The sequence below is a fragment of the Notechis scutatus genome, chromosome 6, assembly GCF_049901735.1.
Source record: "Notechis scutatus isolate UNSWTSFEM ecotype Mainland chromosome 6, rNotScu1.2, whole genome shotgun sequence".
Classification (NCBI taxonomy): domain Eukaryota; kingdom Metazoa; phylum Chordata; class Lepidosauria; order Squamata; family Elapidae; genus Notechis; species Notechis scutatus.
In genome coordinates this window covers 83,536,902-83,555,898 of record NC_142014.1, presented here as the reverse complement: position 1 = coordinate 83,555,898, position 18,997 = coordinate 83,536,902, and the positions used below count along the sequence as shown (strand labels likewise).

Sequence of the window (18,997 nt, the reverse complement as noted above, 5' to 3'; positions counted from 1 at the left end):
AGCCGGAGGGGGGCAGGATGGCTGAAAGGGGGGAGGGAGGGAGGGGCTGGTTCTCCTTCGCCAGTGCCCGGACAGAGGCAGCGTCCGTGCCCTCTTCCTGGGTGGAAAGAAAGGGGCTTCGGGCAGGCCTCCCCCACCCCATTTCCCAGGGCTCTGAGCAGAAGGGGTCTCCCGGCACCTTTCCGACTCCGCCCAGGGAGGGAGGAGGCTGGACATGGGGGTCACCACCCAGCAGCAGCAGCCGCCACCACCAGCGGGCTCAGATCCCAAGTCCCCCAGAAAGGCCTTTGCTCATCCTTCCATCAGATGCGAGGACTCCAGGGGATGCGAGGGGGGGCTGGCTTTCCCATCAGTGCCCCTTCCCTGTCAGTCGTGCATCAGCTACTGGTGGTCTGCCCCCATGGTGGCCCCAGGAGAGTCGCCCTGAGCCCTAATGGCTCTGCTTCAGGTAGCTGGTCGTTGCTGCCTCTTGAAGGGGCGGCCGGCAAGGGGAGGGCTGGGGAGCAGGTGGCAAGGAGGTGGGAAATGGTTCCCCCCGCTTTTCCAGGCCTGGCTGGCAGGAGGGGCGGCTGCTTTCAGAGCTGCCCATCTCCCACCTGCCCTTGCCTGGAGGAGCAACAAGGGAGGAGGCGCCCCAAGGAACAGGCCTCCTGCCTCTGTGTCTGCTGCCAAGAAAGCTGGCAACTTCAGCCTGGCCTGGAGGGGCTTGCAAGGATCTCGGCCAGCCCAGCCTGGCTGGAAGAGGCTCAGGGAGCTCGGCCAGCTACAGTCAGCTCGGGAGCCAAACTCCTGCCTGCAGCCTGTCCAGGTAACCCCGCTGGAGGATCTGGGCCTGCATGGCTCTCCCTCCCCCACCCGAGACCCTCGGGCCCTTTTCAGGATCTTGGGATCTGACCCCTGTTGTGGGTGCTGCTGCGGCTGCGGCTGGCCAGTGGCCCCCGTGTCCACCTCCCTGCTAGGACCCCTTCTGGTTTGAGACCTCCCCTCCTTGGCCTTCACCCTCCCTGGGCTGAGTTGGAAAGGTGCCAGAAGCCCCCCCACTCAGACCCGGGCCCAGAGCAGGAGGAGGAGGAGGGGCAGAGACGCTCAGGGAGACCTTGAGCCCCACGGGGTCTGCCTGAAGCCCCTCCGGGCCAGTTGCCTCCTCCTGGGAATGGCAGGGTGGGTGGATTGCAGGCCTGCTCTGGTTCAAGTTTAGCCATTCCTCCCAGGCCAAGGGGCTCCTGTTCCACCACTGGAATCCCAGGGCGGCAGCTGCCACATGCCAGCCCTGGGTGAATTTCTCTGGCCCTGGCGCTCCTGAGCCAGGCTAGGTGGCATCTGCCAGGCTAGGGGGAGGGGCTTCGTCCTGCCAGGGTTGATGGCGAGACGAGGCTTGGCAGAGCAGCTGAGGGCAGCACCTCCGTTTCCCGGGCTTCAGCTCCACTACGGGTGGCCACTATTCGTCGTAGTTTCAGGGTCTGGGCACATTTGTGGGTCTGTGTCTCGGCCACCGACTGGCTGGCATCCGGAGCTGCCCGTGAGGGAAGGGCTGACAGCACCTGCTCCTCAACAGCAGCCCTGCGGTGTAGGCCAGCCTGAGTGCCCAGGCCGTGGGGTGTGGAGGGGCTTGGAGCCAAGGCCTGCAGCTGAAGGGGAGCCTGGCTGCCCCATCCGACGGAGTCCATCCTGTTCCGCTTGGGCTCTGCTGAGGGGGAGGGCCGGAGAGCCCTGCTGACCAGGCCCCTCAAGCCCCCTCCCTGCTTTCCAGGCAGAGGGCCGGGGACCTCGGGGTCTCCCCCTGCTGGGCAGGCCGGCGCCCCCAGCCAAGGCAGAGGAGCAGGAGTGGGGTCTGGGGCGCTCAGGATCCCCCTCGCCGCGCAGGAGGCCCGTCCCCAGGCAGGCGGGCGGCTTGGCCGCCTCCTCCGCTCCGGCTTGGCAGCGGCTGTAGTAGCCCCGTACGGGCGGGGCCACTGCCGCCGCCTCCGCTCCGCCTGCGAGAGGTTCGCGCGTGCCGTCAGCAGCGGCGGCGGCCGCCGGGATGCGCCCAGAATCCGTGGGCAGGGGAAGGGGATGGGGCGGGCGCATCCGTCCGACGGCAAACGGGGAGGAGTCGCCGCTGCAGCCGCTTGTCACACGGGCTGCTCCGCCGCGGCGCCAGGCGCCAACTGGGCTGCTGCGAAGGAAGCGAGCTCGGGAAGGAGGCGCGCTGCGGGCCGCCGCTGGTCAGCAGCAGCCCGGTCGGGCCAGGCCAGGTGAGCAGTTCCGGGCCCGCCGCATCCTCGGGGCCCCGACGGCGCCGCTGAGTCCCTCTCGCCGAGCCTCGAAGGGGGTAAGGGGGGAGCATTTCCTCGGGGGCCGTTCTTAGCCCCCGCTCTGGCCCTGGGGGAGCCGGCGGGCGGGCGGGCGGGCAGGCGAGGCGGGCTCCGGGCCGCGCGTGGGTCTTGCTGTCGCGCGAGGCGGAGGGCAAAGCGCGCGCGTGGGCGACTTCTCCCTCCGCACCGCTGCTTTCCCTGCGCGGCTTCCTTCTGCTCCGCGGCGGCCCCCGGACGATGCGGCGCCTTCCTGCGGGCGCCCCGAGCGGCTCTCGACCCCCGCTTGGTTTTTGCGGCTTTCGAGACCGGCCGAAACTCTCTGCCGCCGCTGCGGGAAGTGCGCGGCTTTTTCTGGTCCTCCCAGGTGGGATGCGGCGTCGGCGTCGGTTGGCTTCGGGGGTGGGGGGCGAGGGCACGATTCCCTTGGCCGTCTGGCGTGAGGCACCTCCCCCCCCTTGGTTCTGTTGCGGGAGGAGGGTGTCCGGATCCAATGCGCCGGCAGCGCTCCGCGGTCCGGATTCCGGAGCAAAAAGTCTTGCTATGGTCCCCCGTCCCACCCCCACCCCCCCCCCGGACCTCGGGAGGCGCCGATGCGGGAAGCCGCTGTTGAACCGCCGCGCAGTCCGGAAAGGAGTTGCGAGGACTTCCCTGGGGATCAGCACCCCCTCCCCCCGTACAGGGAAGGCCCAGGCTCAGCAGCCCCAGGGAGAGGAAGGAAGACCCCCGGCGAGGCTGTCCTGGGGGATAGCCAGTGGCCGTTCTCGGAGAGGCTCCCAGGTGAAAGGTGGATGAAGCCCCCCGGAAATCTCGGGACACAGCCAGCCTTTGGCGCTGAAGGCCCCCGCCCTCTAGATTTGGGTTCTGCTGGAAGCTCTCTGGGAACCCCAACCAAGGGAGCCGGTCAGCGGCTAGAGGAGAGACGCCTGGCAGGAGGGGGTGGGGGTGGGGTGGGGGCTGGAGAAGCGGCCGCTGGGCTGCCTCCCCAATCACCCTCCTTTGGGATCCTAGCAGAGGGACTGGGGGGGACACTCCCTTCCTGGTGTAGAAGGTATCATACACGGGGTGGGTGGGGGTGGAGAGCACACACTCTGGTGATTGAAAAGCACTCTGTGCATGGACAGCCATGCAATGCACTGCCAGCCTCAGCATCCTCCCCCCATGTGACCCCTCCCCCCACCGCTTGGGAGGAAGAGGCAGCACCGCGTTTTCTGAATGGCCGAAGCCCAAGGGTTCCTTCTGGGCCCCCCTTTGGCTGCTGGCCTCGTGTTCCTGGGGCCCCCTTGCCCCTTCTTGGGCCTCCCCCCTTGGGTGGGACCGGGCTGCCCTTCCTTCAGGCCCCAGATAAGCTCTTGCCCTCCAGTCCAGGGTGGCCAACAAGCGACCCAACAGCTGGACTAGGTGGGCCCGATGTTCTTATGCAGATGTTTAGGTGATCTCTAGGGAGACCCTGGCTGGGGAATCCTGGGAGCCCACCCAGCGACCAGGACCCACTGCTCTCTCTGGTGGGCTGTCAATGCGGGTCTGGTTGAGTCGCACAACCCTCACGCCCTCAGCTGCCTCCAAGCTCTGGCTCCTTTCAGGCTTAGCACGCTTTGTGGCTCTTGGCAACGGACTTAAACAAGGTCCAGCAGGATTGTGTGGCTGTGAGGATGCAAGCCAGGGATTAAGATGCCGTGGGAAGCCGGCCATCGCCCGAAGCCCCCCTCCCCCCGGGGTTGGTTTGTTCAGCCAGACTGAAACGAGATGGCTAACCTGAGTGGAGCATTCAGCCTGTTGGGTCACCCCCAAAATGGGGGATAATTCAACCTTCAGGTGCCTGGATTTGTGTGAGCCCCACTTTGACCTCGGCAGCTTTTCAGCCCTTTTTTCTGTGGCTTTGCAGCTTGAGAAGCAGGATGGAGAAAAGGGTCTTCGCTCCGTTCCTGAGACACAGGCAGTCCTCAACTTACGACCACAATGAAGCCCAACATTTCTGTTGCTAAGTGAGACGGTGGTTAAGCTAATTTTGCCCCATTTTATGACCTTTCTTGCCACAGTCGTTAAGTGAATCTTTGCAGTTGTTCACTAGTAACACCGTCGTTAGGTGAAGCTGGCTTCCCCATTGACTCTGCTTGTCAGGAGGTCACCATAAATGTGAGACAATTGCCAAGCAGTTTTGATCACATGACCCTGGGGGTGCTGCAACGGTCATAAAGTGTGAAAAACGGTCCTAAGTCACTTTTTTCAGTGATGTCATAACTTTGAACCATCACTAAATGAGCTGTTGTAAGTCGAGGACTCCCTGTATGCAGCTGTGGAGCCCTAAGCCCACTGACCCAATGGGACTCCTTAGCCCATCTGGCTCAGCCCCCCAAGAGGCTCCTCAGCTGCAACTGAGGGGGGCAGGGGGGCATCCGGCCTGGGATAAGAGCCCCCCTCCATGTCTGTGCTGGGAAATGCTGCCCCCTCCTCTCCCCCCGTGAGGGAAATGGGCGGGTAAGAAGTTGGAGATATCAATCAATAAGGAGAATCAGGGGGCCTGGAAGCGGACAGAGGCGTGGAGGGCAGTCGCAGGAGCCGGGTGGGTCTTGTTTCATGGCAAGAAGGACTAGGGGTGACATGACGGTGGTCCTCCGGTCTTTGAGGGGCTGCCCCAAAGAAGAGGGAGGGCCCCCCTCTTCTCCAGAGCCCCGGAAGGCGGCAGGACAAGAAGCAGCGCTGGATGGAAAGAGATGAAGGAGGGAAGCAACCTGGAAGTAGGGAGGAATTTCCTGGCCGTGGGGACAGCTAAGACGGGGGAAGGATTTGCCACCAGAAGTTGTGGCTGCTCCACCCCTGGAGGCTTTGAAGAAGAGACTGGACAGCCATTGGCCTAAAAGGGGGTGGGACTAGAAGACCTCCAAGGTCCCTTCCAGCTCTGCTATTCTGTCAATCAATCCATCCAAACGGGCACTGCCGGAGGGCCCAAGCCAGGCTTCCAGTCTTTGCAGACGCTGAGGTGTTTGTTGGCACCAGCAACGGAGCGGCCACCCAGCCGAAGAAGAGCCTCCCTGCCTGCCTTGGTGCCCGGCTGGCAGCAGCATGCCCACAAGGCACCCGGGTCCGGCAGAGCAGCTCCTTTGGGGCTGGGCTGTCAGCTCCATTGGCTCCTGCCTCTTCATCTGTCGCCCACCAGTGCCCAGAGAGGGAGGCGGGGGAGATGCCAGCTGGCATTGGGGCCTGTCGCTTCACACGGCGCTCGGCTGAGCTGCGGTGACATCCCGAGAGGGAGCGCCTGAGCCCAGGAGTGCCCAAGGCTGCCTGATGCCCCCGTTTCTCTGCCTCCTGAAGGACGGGGAGGGGGGAGGCACCAGACCTACTTTCTCACCGGGCATCCTGGATCTGGGCAGCCGTGGGGGTCCTTCTGCCCCAAAGGGTGCTGGCCGTGTTTGGAGCCCCAGAGAAAGTCACTGATGGGAGAAGGAGGAGAGGAGGAGGCAGCCCTGGGGGAGGAAGGGGCCAGGCAGCTGACAGGCAGGGGGGAGCGAGCAAGAGGGGCCCAGCGCTTCTCCCCCTCCCTCCCCAGGGAGAGAGGCGCATGGGAGTTCACCTCCCTCCCTGGAGGGAAAGGCAGCCTTCCCCTCCTCCCTCTCTCCACGGCTGGGACTCCTTTGCTGCTTGGTGACTGGAAAGGGGGGTCATAGGGAAGAATCTCCTCTCCAGGCAGCCCAGCCGACTGAGAGCCTGGGGAGCCTGCACCCTAATCCTAGGAACCCCCCCGCAAGATCATAAAGGTGAAAAAGGGTCATGTCCCTTTTTTCAGTGCGCCTGTAACTTTGAGTGGTGGCTAAATGAACGGCTGTGAGGACTATCTGTACTTAGTTCCCTCCGCCCAACGGGGGGAGGGGGGAGGGGTTCGCTGTCCCAGAGAGGCCTGAAGGACGAAGTGCCAGGTGGCTGAGAGGCTGGAGAGACTCTGCTGCGCCCCAAAGGATGCGGGGGGCTTCTTAAAGGGGCTCGGTTGGGGCTCTCCGAGGGGTCTTTCTGGGGGCCCACCTATGGGGGAGGGGGCACCAACCGCCGGCCCTTCCTCTCATGGCCTTTTCCAGGCTGGCCCCAAGACCACTTCTTTTGCTCTCAGCGCCCCCAGCCTCCCAGCCCCTCTTGGCCTCCTTGGTGGCGCTTCCTCCCCCTCCCAGCTCAGCCCGGTTGGAAAATGCGGGCCACCAACGGGCTCCCTCCAGCGGGGAGGGCAGGTGCCAGGCCCAGGGGGAACTGGCGCCTCCCCTCTGGACGCTGCAGCCGGATGTGCCAGGCTCCCCCGCCTCGCTCGCTCACACGTGGGCTGCCTCCCTCCCCCGTTGGGCTTGCAGGGTCCCCTCCGGCGGCTCACCTGGGTTTTCCAGGGCTGGGGGCTGCCAAGGGGGCTGGGGACCTGCCCCACTGAGCCCCTCGCTCTAGAAGCCGAAGGGCTCCCTGGCCGCCTGAGAGCAGCCTTGCTGCAGGGGCCCAGAGTGGCCCTGAGCACCGGCTCTCTTGTGGAACAGGATGCTGCTTTGTGGGGGGGCACTTGGGGTCTTGTTAGGCCAAAGTGGCTCAGCTTGAGGTGCTTCAGGTGAGAGGGGCACGGTTGCTAGTGGGTGCCAGAAATGGGAGGAGGGGAACCTCTGCCCTGCTGCTGGGCCTGTAGGACGTTGCTCAGGCCTCAGTTCTGACCGGGAGGGGCCCCTCTCTTGCAGGGGGGTGCAGAGGCCCTGCGCTTCCTAAGCGTTTGCTGTTGGTGCAGGATCTTGACACACTTGTTTGTCTGCTGCTTCCCTGCATCTCCTCCTCCTCAGCCCCAATTCGTGTCCTGGTTTCATTCCTTTTGCGTTGCTCCCTAATTCTGCTCGCCCAGCGCATTGAGTGCCACCCAGGCCTGGTCCTGGCCCATGATTTGCTGGCCATTGCTGGCCAGGGGAAGGAGGCCTCTGCAGCGCCTTCTTTGTGGGGGTGGCTGCCAGAGAGGCTCCTCTGTCTGTCCCCCTTGGGGGGGCTCTGGGAGGGGGCTCAGCTTTGGGGATTCCCATTGTGCTGAGCAGGCCAACTGCCATCGTTCCCTCTCATCCGGGATCATCATCGGCTGATTTTGCATGTTTTCAAACGTGCATAAAATGTGTGGGTGCCTTTATCAGGAGGAAACATGGGCGGGGGGGAGTTCAGTCTTCCCTCCCTGGCTGAGGCCTGGGGCCCGCCTTGCTCTGTCTGAAGTTGAACCTTCCCAGGAGCGAGAGGGGACTCCGGAATCCCTGGGGAAGGAAGGAGCCACAGGTGGCATTTGGGGCTGTTTCTGGCTCTGACCCGGGTCCAGAGGGGCAGAGTCGCTGGGCTCTCCAGAAGGAGCTTCTACTCAGGCAAAGCCTTGGCTAAGGAGGAGGAGGAGGATACGACTAGATGGCCGACGCTCCCTCGGGGCCCTCAGCTCTGCTTGACCCTCTCCCCTTCCCTCCCCAGGTGCTTCCTGCCGGCGGCGAGATTCACACCGAGGCCAATGTGGGAATTCCTGCTGCTGCTGCTGTGCCTCTCCCCGCCGCCGCCGGGCTCTGCAATGCCCCCGCCCCCTGCCCAGAATGACTCCGGGCCGCACCTGCAGAGCCCTGGCCCCTCCCCGGCCCCTCCCGCGACCTCCCCCCTGCTGCCCAGCCAGAGCGAAGCCCCCGCCTTGCGGCTGAACCTGGGGCTCAACTTCCAGGTGAAGGTGCGCAGCCAGGGGAAGGGGCAGCCCCCCGAGGGGCCCGGGAGAGCCGCCACCAGGCCGCCCTCGCCCCGCACCCAGCCGGACGCCCCCGCCCACTCCCCAGCCGAGGGCGCCGCAGGCTTCGCGGGCGTCGGGCCGGCTGAAGAGCCGCTGGCTGGTCCCACGAACGGGGCGGGCAACGGCTCTTCCTCGACCCGCACCCTCCGGCCCCCGGCCCTCCACGACCCCCTCCAGCCACGGGAGCACAGCAGCGAGCTCGAGTTCCAGGTGGACATCGGCCTGAGCGCCGGGCTGGGCCAGGAGCGGGGCTCGGTGCTCGGGCGGCGGCGGCGGCGGCAGTCTCCTGCCCGTCCTGGCCGACGCCTTGGCGATGGCCGGCCAAGGAGGGGGTCCCGGTGAGTACCGCGGAAGGCCTCGGGGAAATGGGGGGGATGCGCAAACGCCGGTCCCGAAAATGCCGGGAAGGAGAGTCCTGGAGCCGGTGCTGGGAGATGCACCGTTGCCCCCTGCGGGAATGGCTGAGCCCCCAGCAGCTCCGGGCGGTCTTGGCCAGAGGGGGAGAAGTGGGGCGGAGTCTCTGGCCAAGTCCACCTGGGCGGAGGAGCCCAGAGCCCTTCTGACCCCCCTTCCTTCTGCAGGTCTGTTTGGCTTCACCCTGCCTCCTCCGGAGCTGTGGAAGCTCCCGGAGTGGAATGTCACCGCAAGCCCCCTGGAAGCGTCTGAGGAGCCCCCCTGCACTGCTGAAGGGACCCTGGAGCCAGGTAAGAGCCCAGGCTGCCCTAGCCCCCCCCCTCCCTCCCTTTGAGGGGCTCCTCCTGGCTGTCAGTCTTGCCCTCCTCCAAGCAAGAGGCTCCTGGATTGAGGGGGGGCTGCCATGCCCTGGTCAAGGAAGTTCTCCAGCAACACAGCAGGACCCCAGATGGGAGATGTAGGGAGGTTGGTCTCCCCCTTGAAAGTTTATCTGGATTGGACGGTGGAGCAACCTCCCCCGCCCTCTTCCTCCAGGGGCTCCCTGGAAACCTTCCTTGGCCTGGAAATCATCAGGCCTTGGACTTCTGCTTGTCGCTTGACCTTCAGGAGGTTTCCCAAGAAAATTGGTTTAGTAGTAACAGCCCTCACACATTTGCTGAGATATTTTAAAATAATTTCTATTAAAGCATTTTTTCCAAAGTTAAAAGATACAGGAGATAATGGTTGGTAGGTAGGAAGAAAGGCAGGGAGGAAGGAAAACAATAGAAAGCAAAGGAAAACAATTAACCCTTAAAAAAGAAGGAACTTCCGATCTTTTTAGCAGTTACAGACATGCTTGAAGCCGTTTCCTCCGTTCTGAATTAATAATGTGGTTCCTTCTCCCCTTATTCCACTTTCATTAATCAGCAATTCCACAAACTGCCACTTCACTTTTACTCATCTTTAGCAAAAAGTCCATAAAAGGCTTCTGGTCTGTTATAAAAATAAAGATGTGAATTTAGCCATTTCTTGCAAGTTCTTCACCCCCCATTCCTCCATTGTGTGTATTTTTGTCTTCTTCTGTGCATCTAATAACCTGGCTGCATCCAGGGGCCCCTCCTGAGCATCCATAAGTCCCAGTAAGAAGGATTCTACTTGTCAGTGTTTAAAACTCTGAACCACCATCGCTTTTTCATAACTACGTTGAGGAAATGTCCCCTCGCGCTTGTTACAGGTTTCCACGAACAGAGGATTTTGCTGGGGGGAGTGAAGCAAATACACCTTGGTGGCTTTGCACCTATGTAGTTGGGGAGGGAGGGTTGATGGGTGGGGGTGGGGGCTGCTGGCCATGCAGGAATTTCCCCCGAAGAATCTCCAGGCAGAACAGAATTCCTCCCGGAAGGCTTCAGGCGGGGGCAGAATCCCTTTGAAAGCTTCAGAACGTGGGATCTGAATTCTCCAGCATGGGGGCTCTGGGGTCTCACGGCCTGGATTGGGGCAGCCCTTCCAGGCAACAAGGCTGGGGGTGGGGTGGGTGGGGCTGGGGTGTGCCTGGAAGCAGGGAGTCCAAGGCGCAGGGCAAGAGAAGCCGGGGGGAGGGCAGTGGGGCTGTCTGCCAACCCAAAGCCTCTTCGGCACCGGCACCAGCAGCCCTGGTCACCAAACGGGCCAGACCTGCTCCTGGGTTGGCCGCCTTCCATTGCCTGCAGCTCCCTTTGCCCCGTCTGCCCTCAAACATTCCGCCCTGGTTCCGCCATGGCCGGGGAGGAGGGGGGGAGCAATTTAAAAGGATCGGAGCTGAGGAAGATGGATGTTTGTTTACTGAGAAGGGAGATGCAGCTGCCCATCTTAAACACATCACTCTGGGCAGGGAACCATACATGCCAAGATGAACCCACCACCCATGGAAATAGTCCGGTCCAAGGAAATAGTAAGCGAGGCACCACCTGGCATGCGGCGTCCTAGCAAACGGGCGGCACAGGTCCCCTTCCGGGCCTTGCCCACCAAAGGAAGCAGCTGCCGTTCTCCTCAGCCCCGCCAGAGCCCTCCTCCTCTTGGACGATGGGTGCCAGGGGACATCAACTTCAAAACAGGCAGCCGGTGCCACCTTAGGTGCCCAGAGCTGGTGGAGGAGTGCCACCTGCAACCCTGTCACTGCAGGTACGAGCTGCCTCCTGAGCAGCCTGATGGAGGATGGCAGCCCCTCCGCGGCTGCTCCAAGGGCAGGAGAGCTTTTGTGGAGCCGGGCGCTTGTCTCCTTCTGACCAGAGACGCTTGGACTGCCGGGAAGCCCAAGTGGGAAAGGCGGAGGGGACGAGGCAGACCACCGGAATATCTGTGCCTGAGCAGGACCGTCTTTGCTCTGGCCTCTTAGGTGACCTTCCAGGGAGGAAGACCCTGGGCTCTTTGGGTGGGGGCCACTCCCATGGGGGGGAGGTTCTCTGACTCAACTGGGCAGATGTGTCTGAAGGTTCCACGGGCTGCTTCCATCACCAGAAGCGCCCGGCAACCTCGGAACGCAAAGTCTGTTTAAGAACCCGCTTTACTGGGCTCCCTCCGACCCTCAGAGATGGATGCTGCCAGCAAGCCTCACCAGATCCCCCCGGAGATGGGGATCTATGCTGAAAAGCACCACCTCTTCCAGATCATGCAGGGCCTGGCGGAGGCTCTCCTCGTATCCCGGCCGGCCAGACCCATTGACTTCATGATAGACCACCTCAAGAAGAACAGCGAGGAGGTGCCCAGGGTCTTCATCGTGGGGCCCCCGGCCTCTGGCAAGACCACCATCGCCCGCTGGATCTGTAAGCACCTCAGTGCAACCTACCTTTGCCCCAAGGAGCTCCTGCGTAGCAAGCTGCTGCAGAGGGCCAGGGAGGCCACGGCATATCAAGCCCGTGGGGAGAAGATCCCGGATGAGCTGTGGGCTTACCTCCTGCAGGAACGCATGAGCGACGTGGACTGCGAGACCTTGGGCTGGGTGGTGGACGGCTTCCCCCAGACCAGGAAGCAGGCCCTGGAGCTCCAGACCCTGGGGGTCTTCCCCCAGCACCTTGTGGCCCTTTACGCCCCGGATACGGTGCTGATCGAGAGGAACCTGGGCAAGCGTGTGGACCCCTTCACCCAGGAGGTCTACCACACCACCTTTGACTGGCCAGTCGACTTCAACGTGCAGAAGCGCTTGGTGAAGCCGGAAGACACCTCGGAGCAAGCCACCGCTCGGCGGCTTCTGGAGAACCACCGCAACATGCCCGGCATCATCCAGACCTACCAGGATTGCCACAAGCGTATCAATGCCGACCAGCCCTGCGTCGATGTCTTTGCCCAGGCACTCAATTTTGTGCAGAGCCGGCCACGCTCCAACACCCCCTTCACTCCCCGCATCGTGCTCCTGGGGCCTCCGGGCAGCGGCAAAAGCCTGCAGGCAGCTCTGCTCTCTCAGAAATACGGGCTGGCCAACATCTCCTTCGGGGACCTCCTGCGGGAGAAAATGGCCGGGAACCTGGGCGTGGGCGAGTTCATCAGGCCCTCCCTGGAAAGGGGCCGCCCCGTGAACGACGACATCGCCTTGCACGTCCTGCAGGAGCGGCTGGAACAGACCGACTGCCGCACCTACGGCTGGGTCCTGCACGGCTTCCCTAGGGACGTGGACCAGGCCCTGCTCTTCCGGCAGGTGGGCGTCGAGCCCAACCGGGTCTTCTTCCTCAACCTACCCACCGAGGTGGGGCTCCAGCGCCTCTGCCAGCGGGCCACCGACCCTGCCACCGGGGAGCGGTACCACACCCTGTACAAGCCGCCGGTGGAAGAGGAGGTCCACCAGCGCCTGCGCCGGCACCCCAAGGACGACCCCCTCCAGGTGGAGCGGAAGACGGACATCTACAGCCACCAGCTGCCTGACCTGGAGGAGCATTACGAGGACTCCGTCTGCCTCAATGCCGACCAGGATCCTTACACCGTCTTCGAGTACATTGAGAGCTGCCTGGTCAAGCCCCTGCCCATCTGCAAGCTGTAAGGCCCGAGAGGTGCCCCCCCCCGTGGCTTTGCCAGCCCCCCTCCCCCCGGCAGCAAGCAGCAGGGCATGGGCGGTGAGGGGAGGGCAACGTGTTTAGCGTTAACGAGAGAATAAAGATATTTTGTTTTAATGTGGAAGCCGTCTCTGCTTCTGGTTGAAGAAATGCCTTGCCCCGGGTCAGCCGCCATGCCCGGCTCCTGCAAGTCGCTGCTCTTGGTGCCCATCTCTGTCGATGGGCACCAGGCTGGGGGACAGAGCCTCATTCTGCCTGCCTTCCCGAGGACCCTTCCCCTCTGGACGCACCCCCTGGACGCAGGAAAGGGAAGTTGGGCCAACTTTGGCAGGGCTGAGTCAACTTCCCGCATGATCCTGTGGCTTGTAGTGGCCTGTTTGGACACCTGCCCTACAGATTAGTCCCCTCTGCCCCCGAGATCCCAAAGGATGGGCCCAAGAAGTGGGCACCTGCCCCTGTCATCCGAGGCTGCGGCAGGTGGTTTCTGCCCGGCTGACAGGGAAGGAATGGGGCTGATGGAACCACAGCAGGGAGTGTGGCTCGCCTTGCCCTCCTCTGTGACCCCCAGCCCCCATTCCTCATTTTTAGAAGGGAGGGGCAGGCAAGCACAGAAAAGCTGGAGGAGTTCCCCAATTCTGCCCTGTCTCTCTAGTTAGGCTGTGCTGATGCGGACACGGCACTGTTAGGGGTCCCGGCTGCCACAGAGGTAAGCGAGGACTTGCCCTTGGGGGGTGGTGTGGGGTAGCTGAGCTTTCCCCACTTGGCTGGTTGGCGTGGCATTCTCTGAAGCCGGAAGGTATTTCAGGGCGGCCCTCTTCCGCCTGTCCACTCCGGGGCATCTGTTCCATTCACGGAGGGTTTGCTCTGCCCTCAAATCTTGGGAGTGGGGGGGGGCTGGATGCTTTTGAGGGTCCTTGGGCTTCTGCCGGTGGCCCTGGGTGGCCAGGCAGGCCAGGCCCCTTGTTCTGCTTCCCCCCATCTCCCAATAAACAGAATACCAGAGTTGAAAGGTACCTTGGAGGTCTTCTAGTCCAGCCCCCTTTTCAAACGGGAGACCCTGCGAATGGCTGGCCAATCTCTCCTTAGAAACCTCCCGGCTGACCTTCCCCCTGAATGTAGCTGGGAAGATTCTGCGGCTTCAGCTCCTCCGTCCTTTCCGTGGCACCCACTGAATGCCGGGGGGGTCCGGCCCCTGCTGGATCTCGTCTGCTGCCCAGCTGGAGCCTCTTCTGAGGGCAGGAACCAGGCTGAGCTCCCGAAGGCCAGTGGCGGCTTCAGGAGATAAAATAGAGAACAGAACAGAACAGAACAGGAAGAGAATAGAATTCTTTTTTTTTTTTAATATGTTTATTGAAAGTTTCAAATAGAATTCTTTTATTGGCCAAGTGTGATTGGACACACAAGGAATTCGTTTTAGAGCATAAAAGAAAAAGTTAGTGATAGTCTCATAGGGTATGTATGATAAGCAATGAAATCCTACTAGGAAACTGTCAATATAAACCGTAAGGATACAAGCCACAAAGCTACAGTTACAGATCTGAGCCTCCAAGCCACGTTTCTCCCTTCGGGGAGCTGGCAGAGGAGGGCGGACGCCGGGCCTCTCGGCCAGGGGCCTCTGCCAAACCAGGAGGCGCTCCCGAAACAGGGAAGGATGCTGCCCGGGCGATATTGGATCGAAGTGGAAGAGGCGGCATCTGGGAGGGGCCAGCGGGGGCCTCCCCCCTCCAGGTGGCTCTGGATCCCGCCCCACCAGTTCCATCCCCCTTACAGAAGCCCCAAGGGGGCAGCTTCACACAAGCCAGTCTCTTCATTGGGCTGACTCACCTGTTTGCCCCCTGCACTGATGGTAGCACTGCTGACTTCTGCCCAGAGATCGTAGAATCCCAGGATGAGAGGGAACCCAGAGATCCTCTGGCCCACCCCCCCATCAAAGGCAGGAGACCACAAAGACCCCGCCAGCCCCAAGAGGCTTCAGGGAAGACCCCCTTCTAGGGAGATGCACCTGGATGCGAAGTACAGCCGGCCCTCAACTGACCCACCTTTTGTTTTGGGATCATTCAACCTTACAACAGTGTTGGTATTACATCAGTTCAGACTTAATGGCCATTGCAGCATCCCGGTGTTTGTGGCAGCCCACGGTCACGTGGCCACGATTCAGGCTGTTTTCCCCAGAAAGCCCCATCCGAGGACCCCCAAGGCGAACGATGGGCTTGCTTCACAAGGCCGCCTTCGCTTCCAGCCGTTGCAGCTGCTTAACCACCATTGGGGGAAAAAAGGAATACTAAAATCGAGCAGGGTCGCATGATGACCTACTTAATGACTGTCATGGCTTACGATTGTAATAGCGTAGGCTGTAGGCCAGGGACTGCCAGCAGTAACACCGTCTTGCAAGAGTGACCGTGCTTCCCCTCCTCCCTCATGTGGATTATGGGGGGTCTATTCATGTGGATTATGGGGGGTCTAAGACAGTTTTTGGGTGGGCCTGGGGGGGTGAAGCCTCCATTTTCTGACCATGAAATGGACCCTGGTGGGGTTTTCTCGGGAAGGTCCCCCCGGCCCTCCTGCCTTGCAACCGGGCCCTCGGTGCCCCATAGCCACGGCCCCTGGGAACCGGTGGCCCCTGGGATGTGGGCAGCAGAAGCGGTTCTGGGGAAAGGAGAAGGGTGAAACCCCCCCCCAAGACAGGCTGCCTCTCCCGCTTTGGGTTTTTTTGGTACAATCTCTTAAATTGCAGGAGGAAAACCCCAAAGGCGCTTGGTGGCATTCACACAATTCACTTAACTGACATCAGCCTGGTTTGGTCTCTGCCTGCACAATGCCCTCCAGCAGCCCAGGTGGCCAGGATTCTCTCTTACTTATTCTTTCACTTTCTCTCTCTCTCTCCCTCCCTCCCTCCTCATCCTCATCCCATTTATACGGCCCTGCATCGCAGGGAAAGCGGCTCCTATCTCGCCATGCCTCGAATCCTAAGCGCCTGCGTCATTAAGAGGGACTAGCCGGGCCCCTACCCTGGGCTGCTGCAAGCAGGCCCCTTCCTCTCTTCATTGGTCATGGGGTTCAGGCTGGGGAGACCAGACCCTTGGCTGCCCCCCCATAATGCCGGAGCCATGACTTTGGAAGGGGCTGGTCCTTTCCCTGGGCCCCCTCAGCCCCATCCTGCAAGAGGGCCCGGCGGTTTCTGAAGCAGGCCTTCAGGAGCCCAGTTTCTGCAGGAGCAGCAGCCAGGGTCAGCTTTTTTTTTGGGGGGCTTCTGCCTCTGTCCCCAAGGAGCCTGTTAGGGGTTTTGGTGGCTTCTACTCACCGGGAGTTTTGCATAGCTGACCTTTGGCAATTTTTCACAGGGCGGCCTCTTCTCTTGCCTGCTCCTCTGTGATTCACCCACCCCACAGCCTATTTCTGGGTCACTGGTGCTGCCTTTACTCTGCAGCCCCCAAAGTGGATCTTTTACTCAGGGTGTTTCCTTCCTGCTCAGCCTCCCCTCCCTCGGGTGCCTGTCAGCCCAGCTGATGGGTCGCAGCCCTGGGGGGTGGGAGGAACAGGAGGAGAGCCCCCCTCCCCAGTCCTCCGTCTCACCAGGGATCTGTCAGTCTGGCTGCTTCTGGTCCTGGGGCTGGAGTGCTACCCCCGACTGGGTTGGAGCCCCTTCTGGCTGGCTGCCTGTTCCTTGGGTGGCTTCTCCCAGCCTTGGGTCTCCCCCTCCTCAGGAGAAGAAGGGGGGGCTGCTGAGGGGCAGCCAAGCTAGGAGAGCCCAGAGGTCTGGAGGGCGGGGTGGGGGGTGGGGTGAGTGGCAAGGGGCATGCTGTGATGTCGCAGGTGCAAAGGGGCACTTTGGCATTAAAAGGGGAAGCTGCTGAGAATCAGGAAAGCGGAGGAAGTGTAAAAGTGTTTCCAATTAATTAACATCTGAATAAGGAGGGAAGGGGAGCCCCGTTTTGCCAGCCTCGCCCAGACCCAGATCCTGGCAGTTGGGGCTGCCCAATTCCTGGGTCTCTCTGTGCCCTCAGAGGGACAGAGGGTCGGCTGGCCGTCGTCGGCTGCCGTCGGAACAGGAGCGGCTCCTCCCTCCCTGGCTTAACCCTCCCTCCCTTCTTCTCTCCCCAGGACCGTCGGAGTCCAGCGGCAGCCCCACCGCCCAGCCGGGCAGCGAGGAGGCGTTCGTGGCCCTGCCCGCCTGCCTCCCCGACCGGCCCGACGCCTGCGGTTCCCCCGGCCGGAGCCCGGCACACCCGCGGTGATCGGGCCCCTCTTGGTGCCGAAGCACGCGGGCTGGGAGGCGGCGCTGGCCGCGTGGGGCCGGCCTGGGAAGCCCACGTCTACGGCGCCGGCTCCCTCTTCGCCCTGCTGGCAGCGCTGGCTCTCCTGGCCCTGCTGGCGCTGCCCTGCCGCCCCGCCGCCGCCGCCGCCGCCTGGCCGCCCCCGACGGCCGCCTGCTGGGCCTGCTGTACCTGCTGCTGCTGGGGGCCGGCGGCGCCCGGGCCGGGCTGCTCTTCGGCCAGGCCGACGGGCGGGAGCGGCTCCCCGCGCTGGCCGTGTGGCTCCTGCGCGACCTGCCGCTGCCCTGCCTGACCTCGGCTCTGGGCGCCGCCCTGCTGCTGCTCTCGCGGCGGCCGCGGGCCAAGCTCTCGGCGCGCCCCGGCCTCCGCCCGCCCTGCCTGCTGGCCCTGCTGCTGCTGGGCCACTCCTCGGCCGCGGCGGGCGCCGTCCTGGCCGCTGAGCGGCTGCCGGTGCTGCTGCTGGCCTCGCGGGGGCTCTTCGCCCTGCTGGCCGCGCTGCTCTCGGCCGCCCTGCTGGGCTGCAGCTGCTGCTCGGCGCGGGGGAGCCGGCCCAGATCTACGACCTCCGGAGCGACCCCCGCCGCCCGCCTGCCAGGGCTCCTTCGCCAGCGGCCGCCGGTGGAGCCGCGCCGCCCGCGCCGCCGCGGCCGCCGCCGCTTTCGGGCTGCTGAGCGCCGGCCTGCACGCCTACTCGGTGCTGCACGTGCTGGGCTACGGGCTGAGCCCGCCTGACTTCGGGCCCTGGCCCTGGGGGGCGCTACAGCTCTCGTGCCGGCTGTGCGAGGCCGGCGTGGGGCTGTCGCTGGCCGCCTTCGGCCTCTACCTCACCTGCGGCTGCTCTGCCGCCGGTTGCTGCCGCCGCCTCGCCTCGCGGCCGGGCCGGGCCGCCGCCAAGGCCCCGGTGCTGCCCAGCAGCCTCCACTGGGCGCTGTCCCAGCACGAGAAGCTGGCCCTGTGCGGCGACGCGGGGGTCCGCAGCCAGTCCGACTACCTCCCGCTGTGCGCCGTGCCCAGGGAGGGGCCCTTCGACGCCCGCCCCGCCGCGCCCGCCTGGTCGGTGCTCAGCCTGGCTGCGGAGGCGGCGGATCCCACGGCCGACTTCCAACCGCCCTCGCCCATCGACCTGCGCCGCAGCATCGACGAGGCGCTGTCCAGCGAGGGGCTCCTCCGGGGCAGCGGCGCCTTCTCTGCCTCCAGCATCCTCTCGCTGGCCTCGGCCCCTGAGCGCCCCCTGCCCCGCGCCGCTTCCTGCCTGGAGGGGGCCCTGGCTCGGCCGCGGGACGACGGGACGGCCACCCGGCCCTCCTCCCCCGCCAGCCCCAGCAGGAGCGCCGCGGGGCCTTCCCTGCGCCGCGGAGGCTCGCTCCCGCCTTCTCCGGCCCCTGGAGACCCCCGCGGGCCCCCGCCCGAGCACTCCCAGGAGTCCCTGGCCTCGCCGGCGCCGCCCGGAATGGACGCGGCCCCCTCGGAGGAGCCGGCAGTGCAGGTTAGCCGGCAGGCCGATACTCTCAGTGTTGGCAGCGACACCATAGATTTATAAGCCCCTGGACCCCCAGGATGGACCCCCGCCTGGGGGCTGCGGCGGGAGGGTTCCCAGCCTGGTGGCCCCTCCCCTCCCAGGCGGCTGTGCAGGGGCTTCACTCCCCGGGAAGGGCTCTCTAGGCGCAGCCTAGGCGCAAAGCGTCGGATTCTTGCCAGCGAAGGGGCCGGTTTCTAAAACCCGCCAAGCGCCTCCCAACTCCCTGCTCCCTGTGCAAACAGCTGCCAGGTCTCCAGCGGACGCGGCTAAACGTTGTGGGAACAGAAGCGAGGAGTCGGAGTTCTGCCATTGCCCAGCCCTCCCCCTTGCCTGCTAGCGAAAAGGGTTGCCCCTCCCCCTCCTTGCTGGGGACCCGGCCAAGGTGGCACTGAAATGAAACCCCCTTCCCGAGCCAGCAAAAAGAGCGGGCGACCCTGTTTTGAGCGCGGGGGGAAATCCAAATCCCACGTCTTGATCCTCTCCCCTTCCCCAGAAGAGAACCGAAGCTCTGGAATTTTAATAAAAGGATTTTATGAAGAGGCTGCCTGGTCTGTGTGTTTGGAGGGTGGGGGGGCTCCTCTACCTGTCCCGCCCCCTTTCAGAGGGCAGAGCCTCCCCTCTCCATGAGGACCCAGCTTTGGGCCCCTTCAAGTGAGCAGCTGGCTGCCCTCTTTGTCCAGCGCAGCCCAACTGGCAAAGGAGACCGAAGAGGGCAAGGTTGGTTGCAGCCATTTTTGCTTTCT

At 63.5% G+C, this 18,997-nt stretch overlaps 2 protein-coding genes across 2 annotated transcripts; both read left to right on the top strand.

The window, feature by feature from the left end:
- The first annotated feature begins 2,052 nt into the window (after positions 1-2,052).
- PRRT4 (proline rich transmembrane protein 4) lies at positions 2,053-18,303 on the top strand. The gene is given in 6 exon segments (XM_087969174.1): positions 2,053-2,234; positions 7,746-8,384; positions 16,563-16,750; positions 16,753-16,883; positions 16,886-17,274; positions 17,276-18,303. Coding segments are annotated over 6 exon segments (2,529 nt in total). The 3' UTR covers positions 18,276-18,303.
- Positions 10,267-12,483, top strand: LOC113429891 (adenylate kinase 8-like). The gene has a single exon (XM_087969026.1). It carries the CDS (start codon positions 11,009-11,011, stop codon positions 12,446-12,448), a length of 1,440 nt encoding a protein of 479 aa, XP_087825152.1. The 5' UTR covers positions 10,267-11,008; the 3' UTR covers positions 12,449-12,483.
- Positions 18,304-18,997: the final 694 nt, after the last annotated feature.

Bases quoted from the DNA above. Each gene is read 5' to 3' on its own strand.
- LOC113429891 (XM_087969026.1), top strand. From the start codon at position 11,009: ATGGATGCTGCCAGCAAGCCTCACCAGATCCCCCCGGAGATGGGGATC.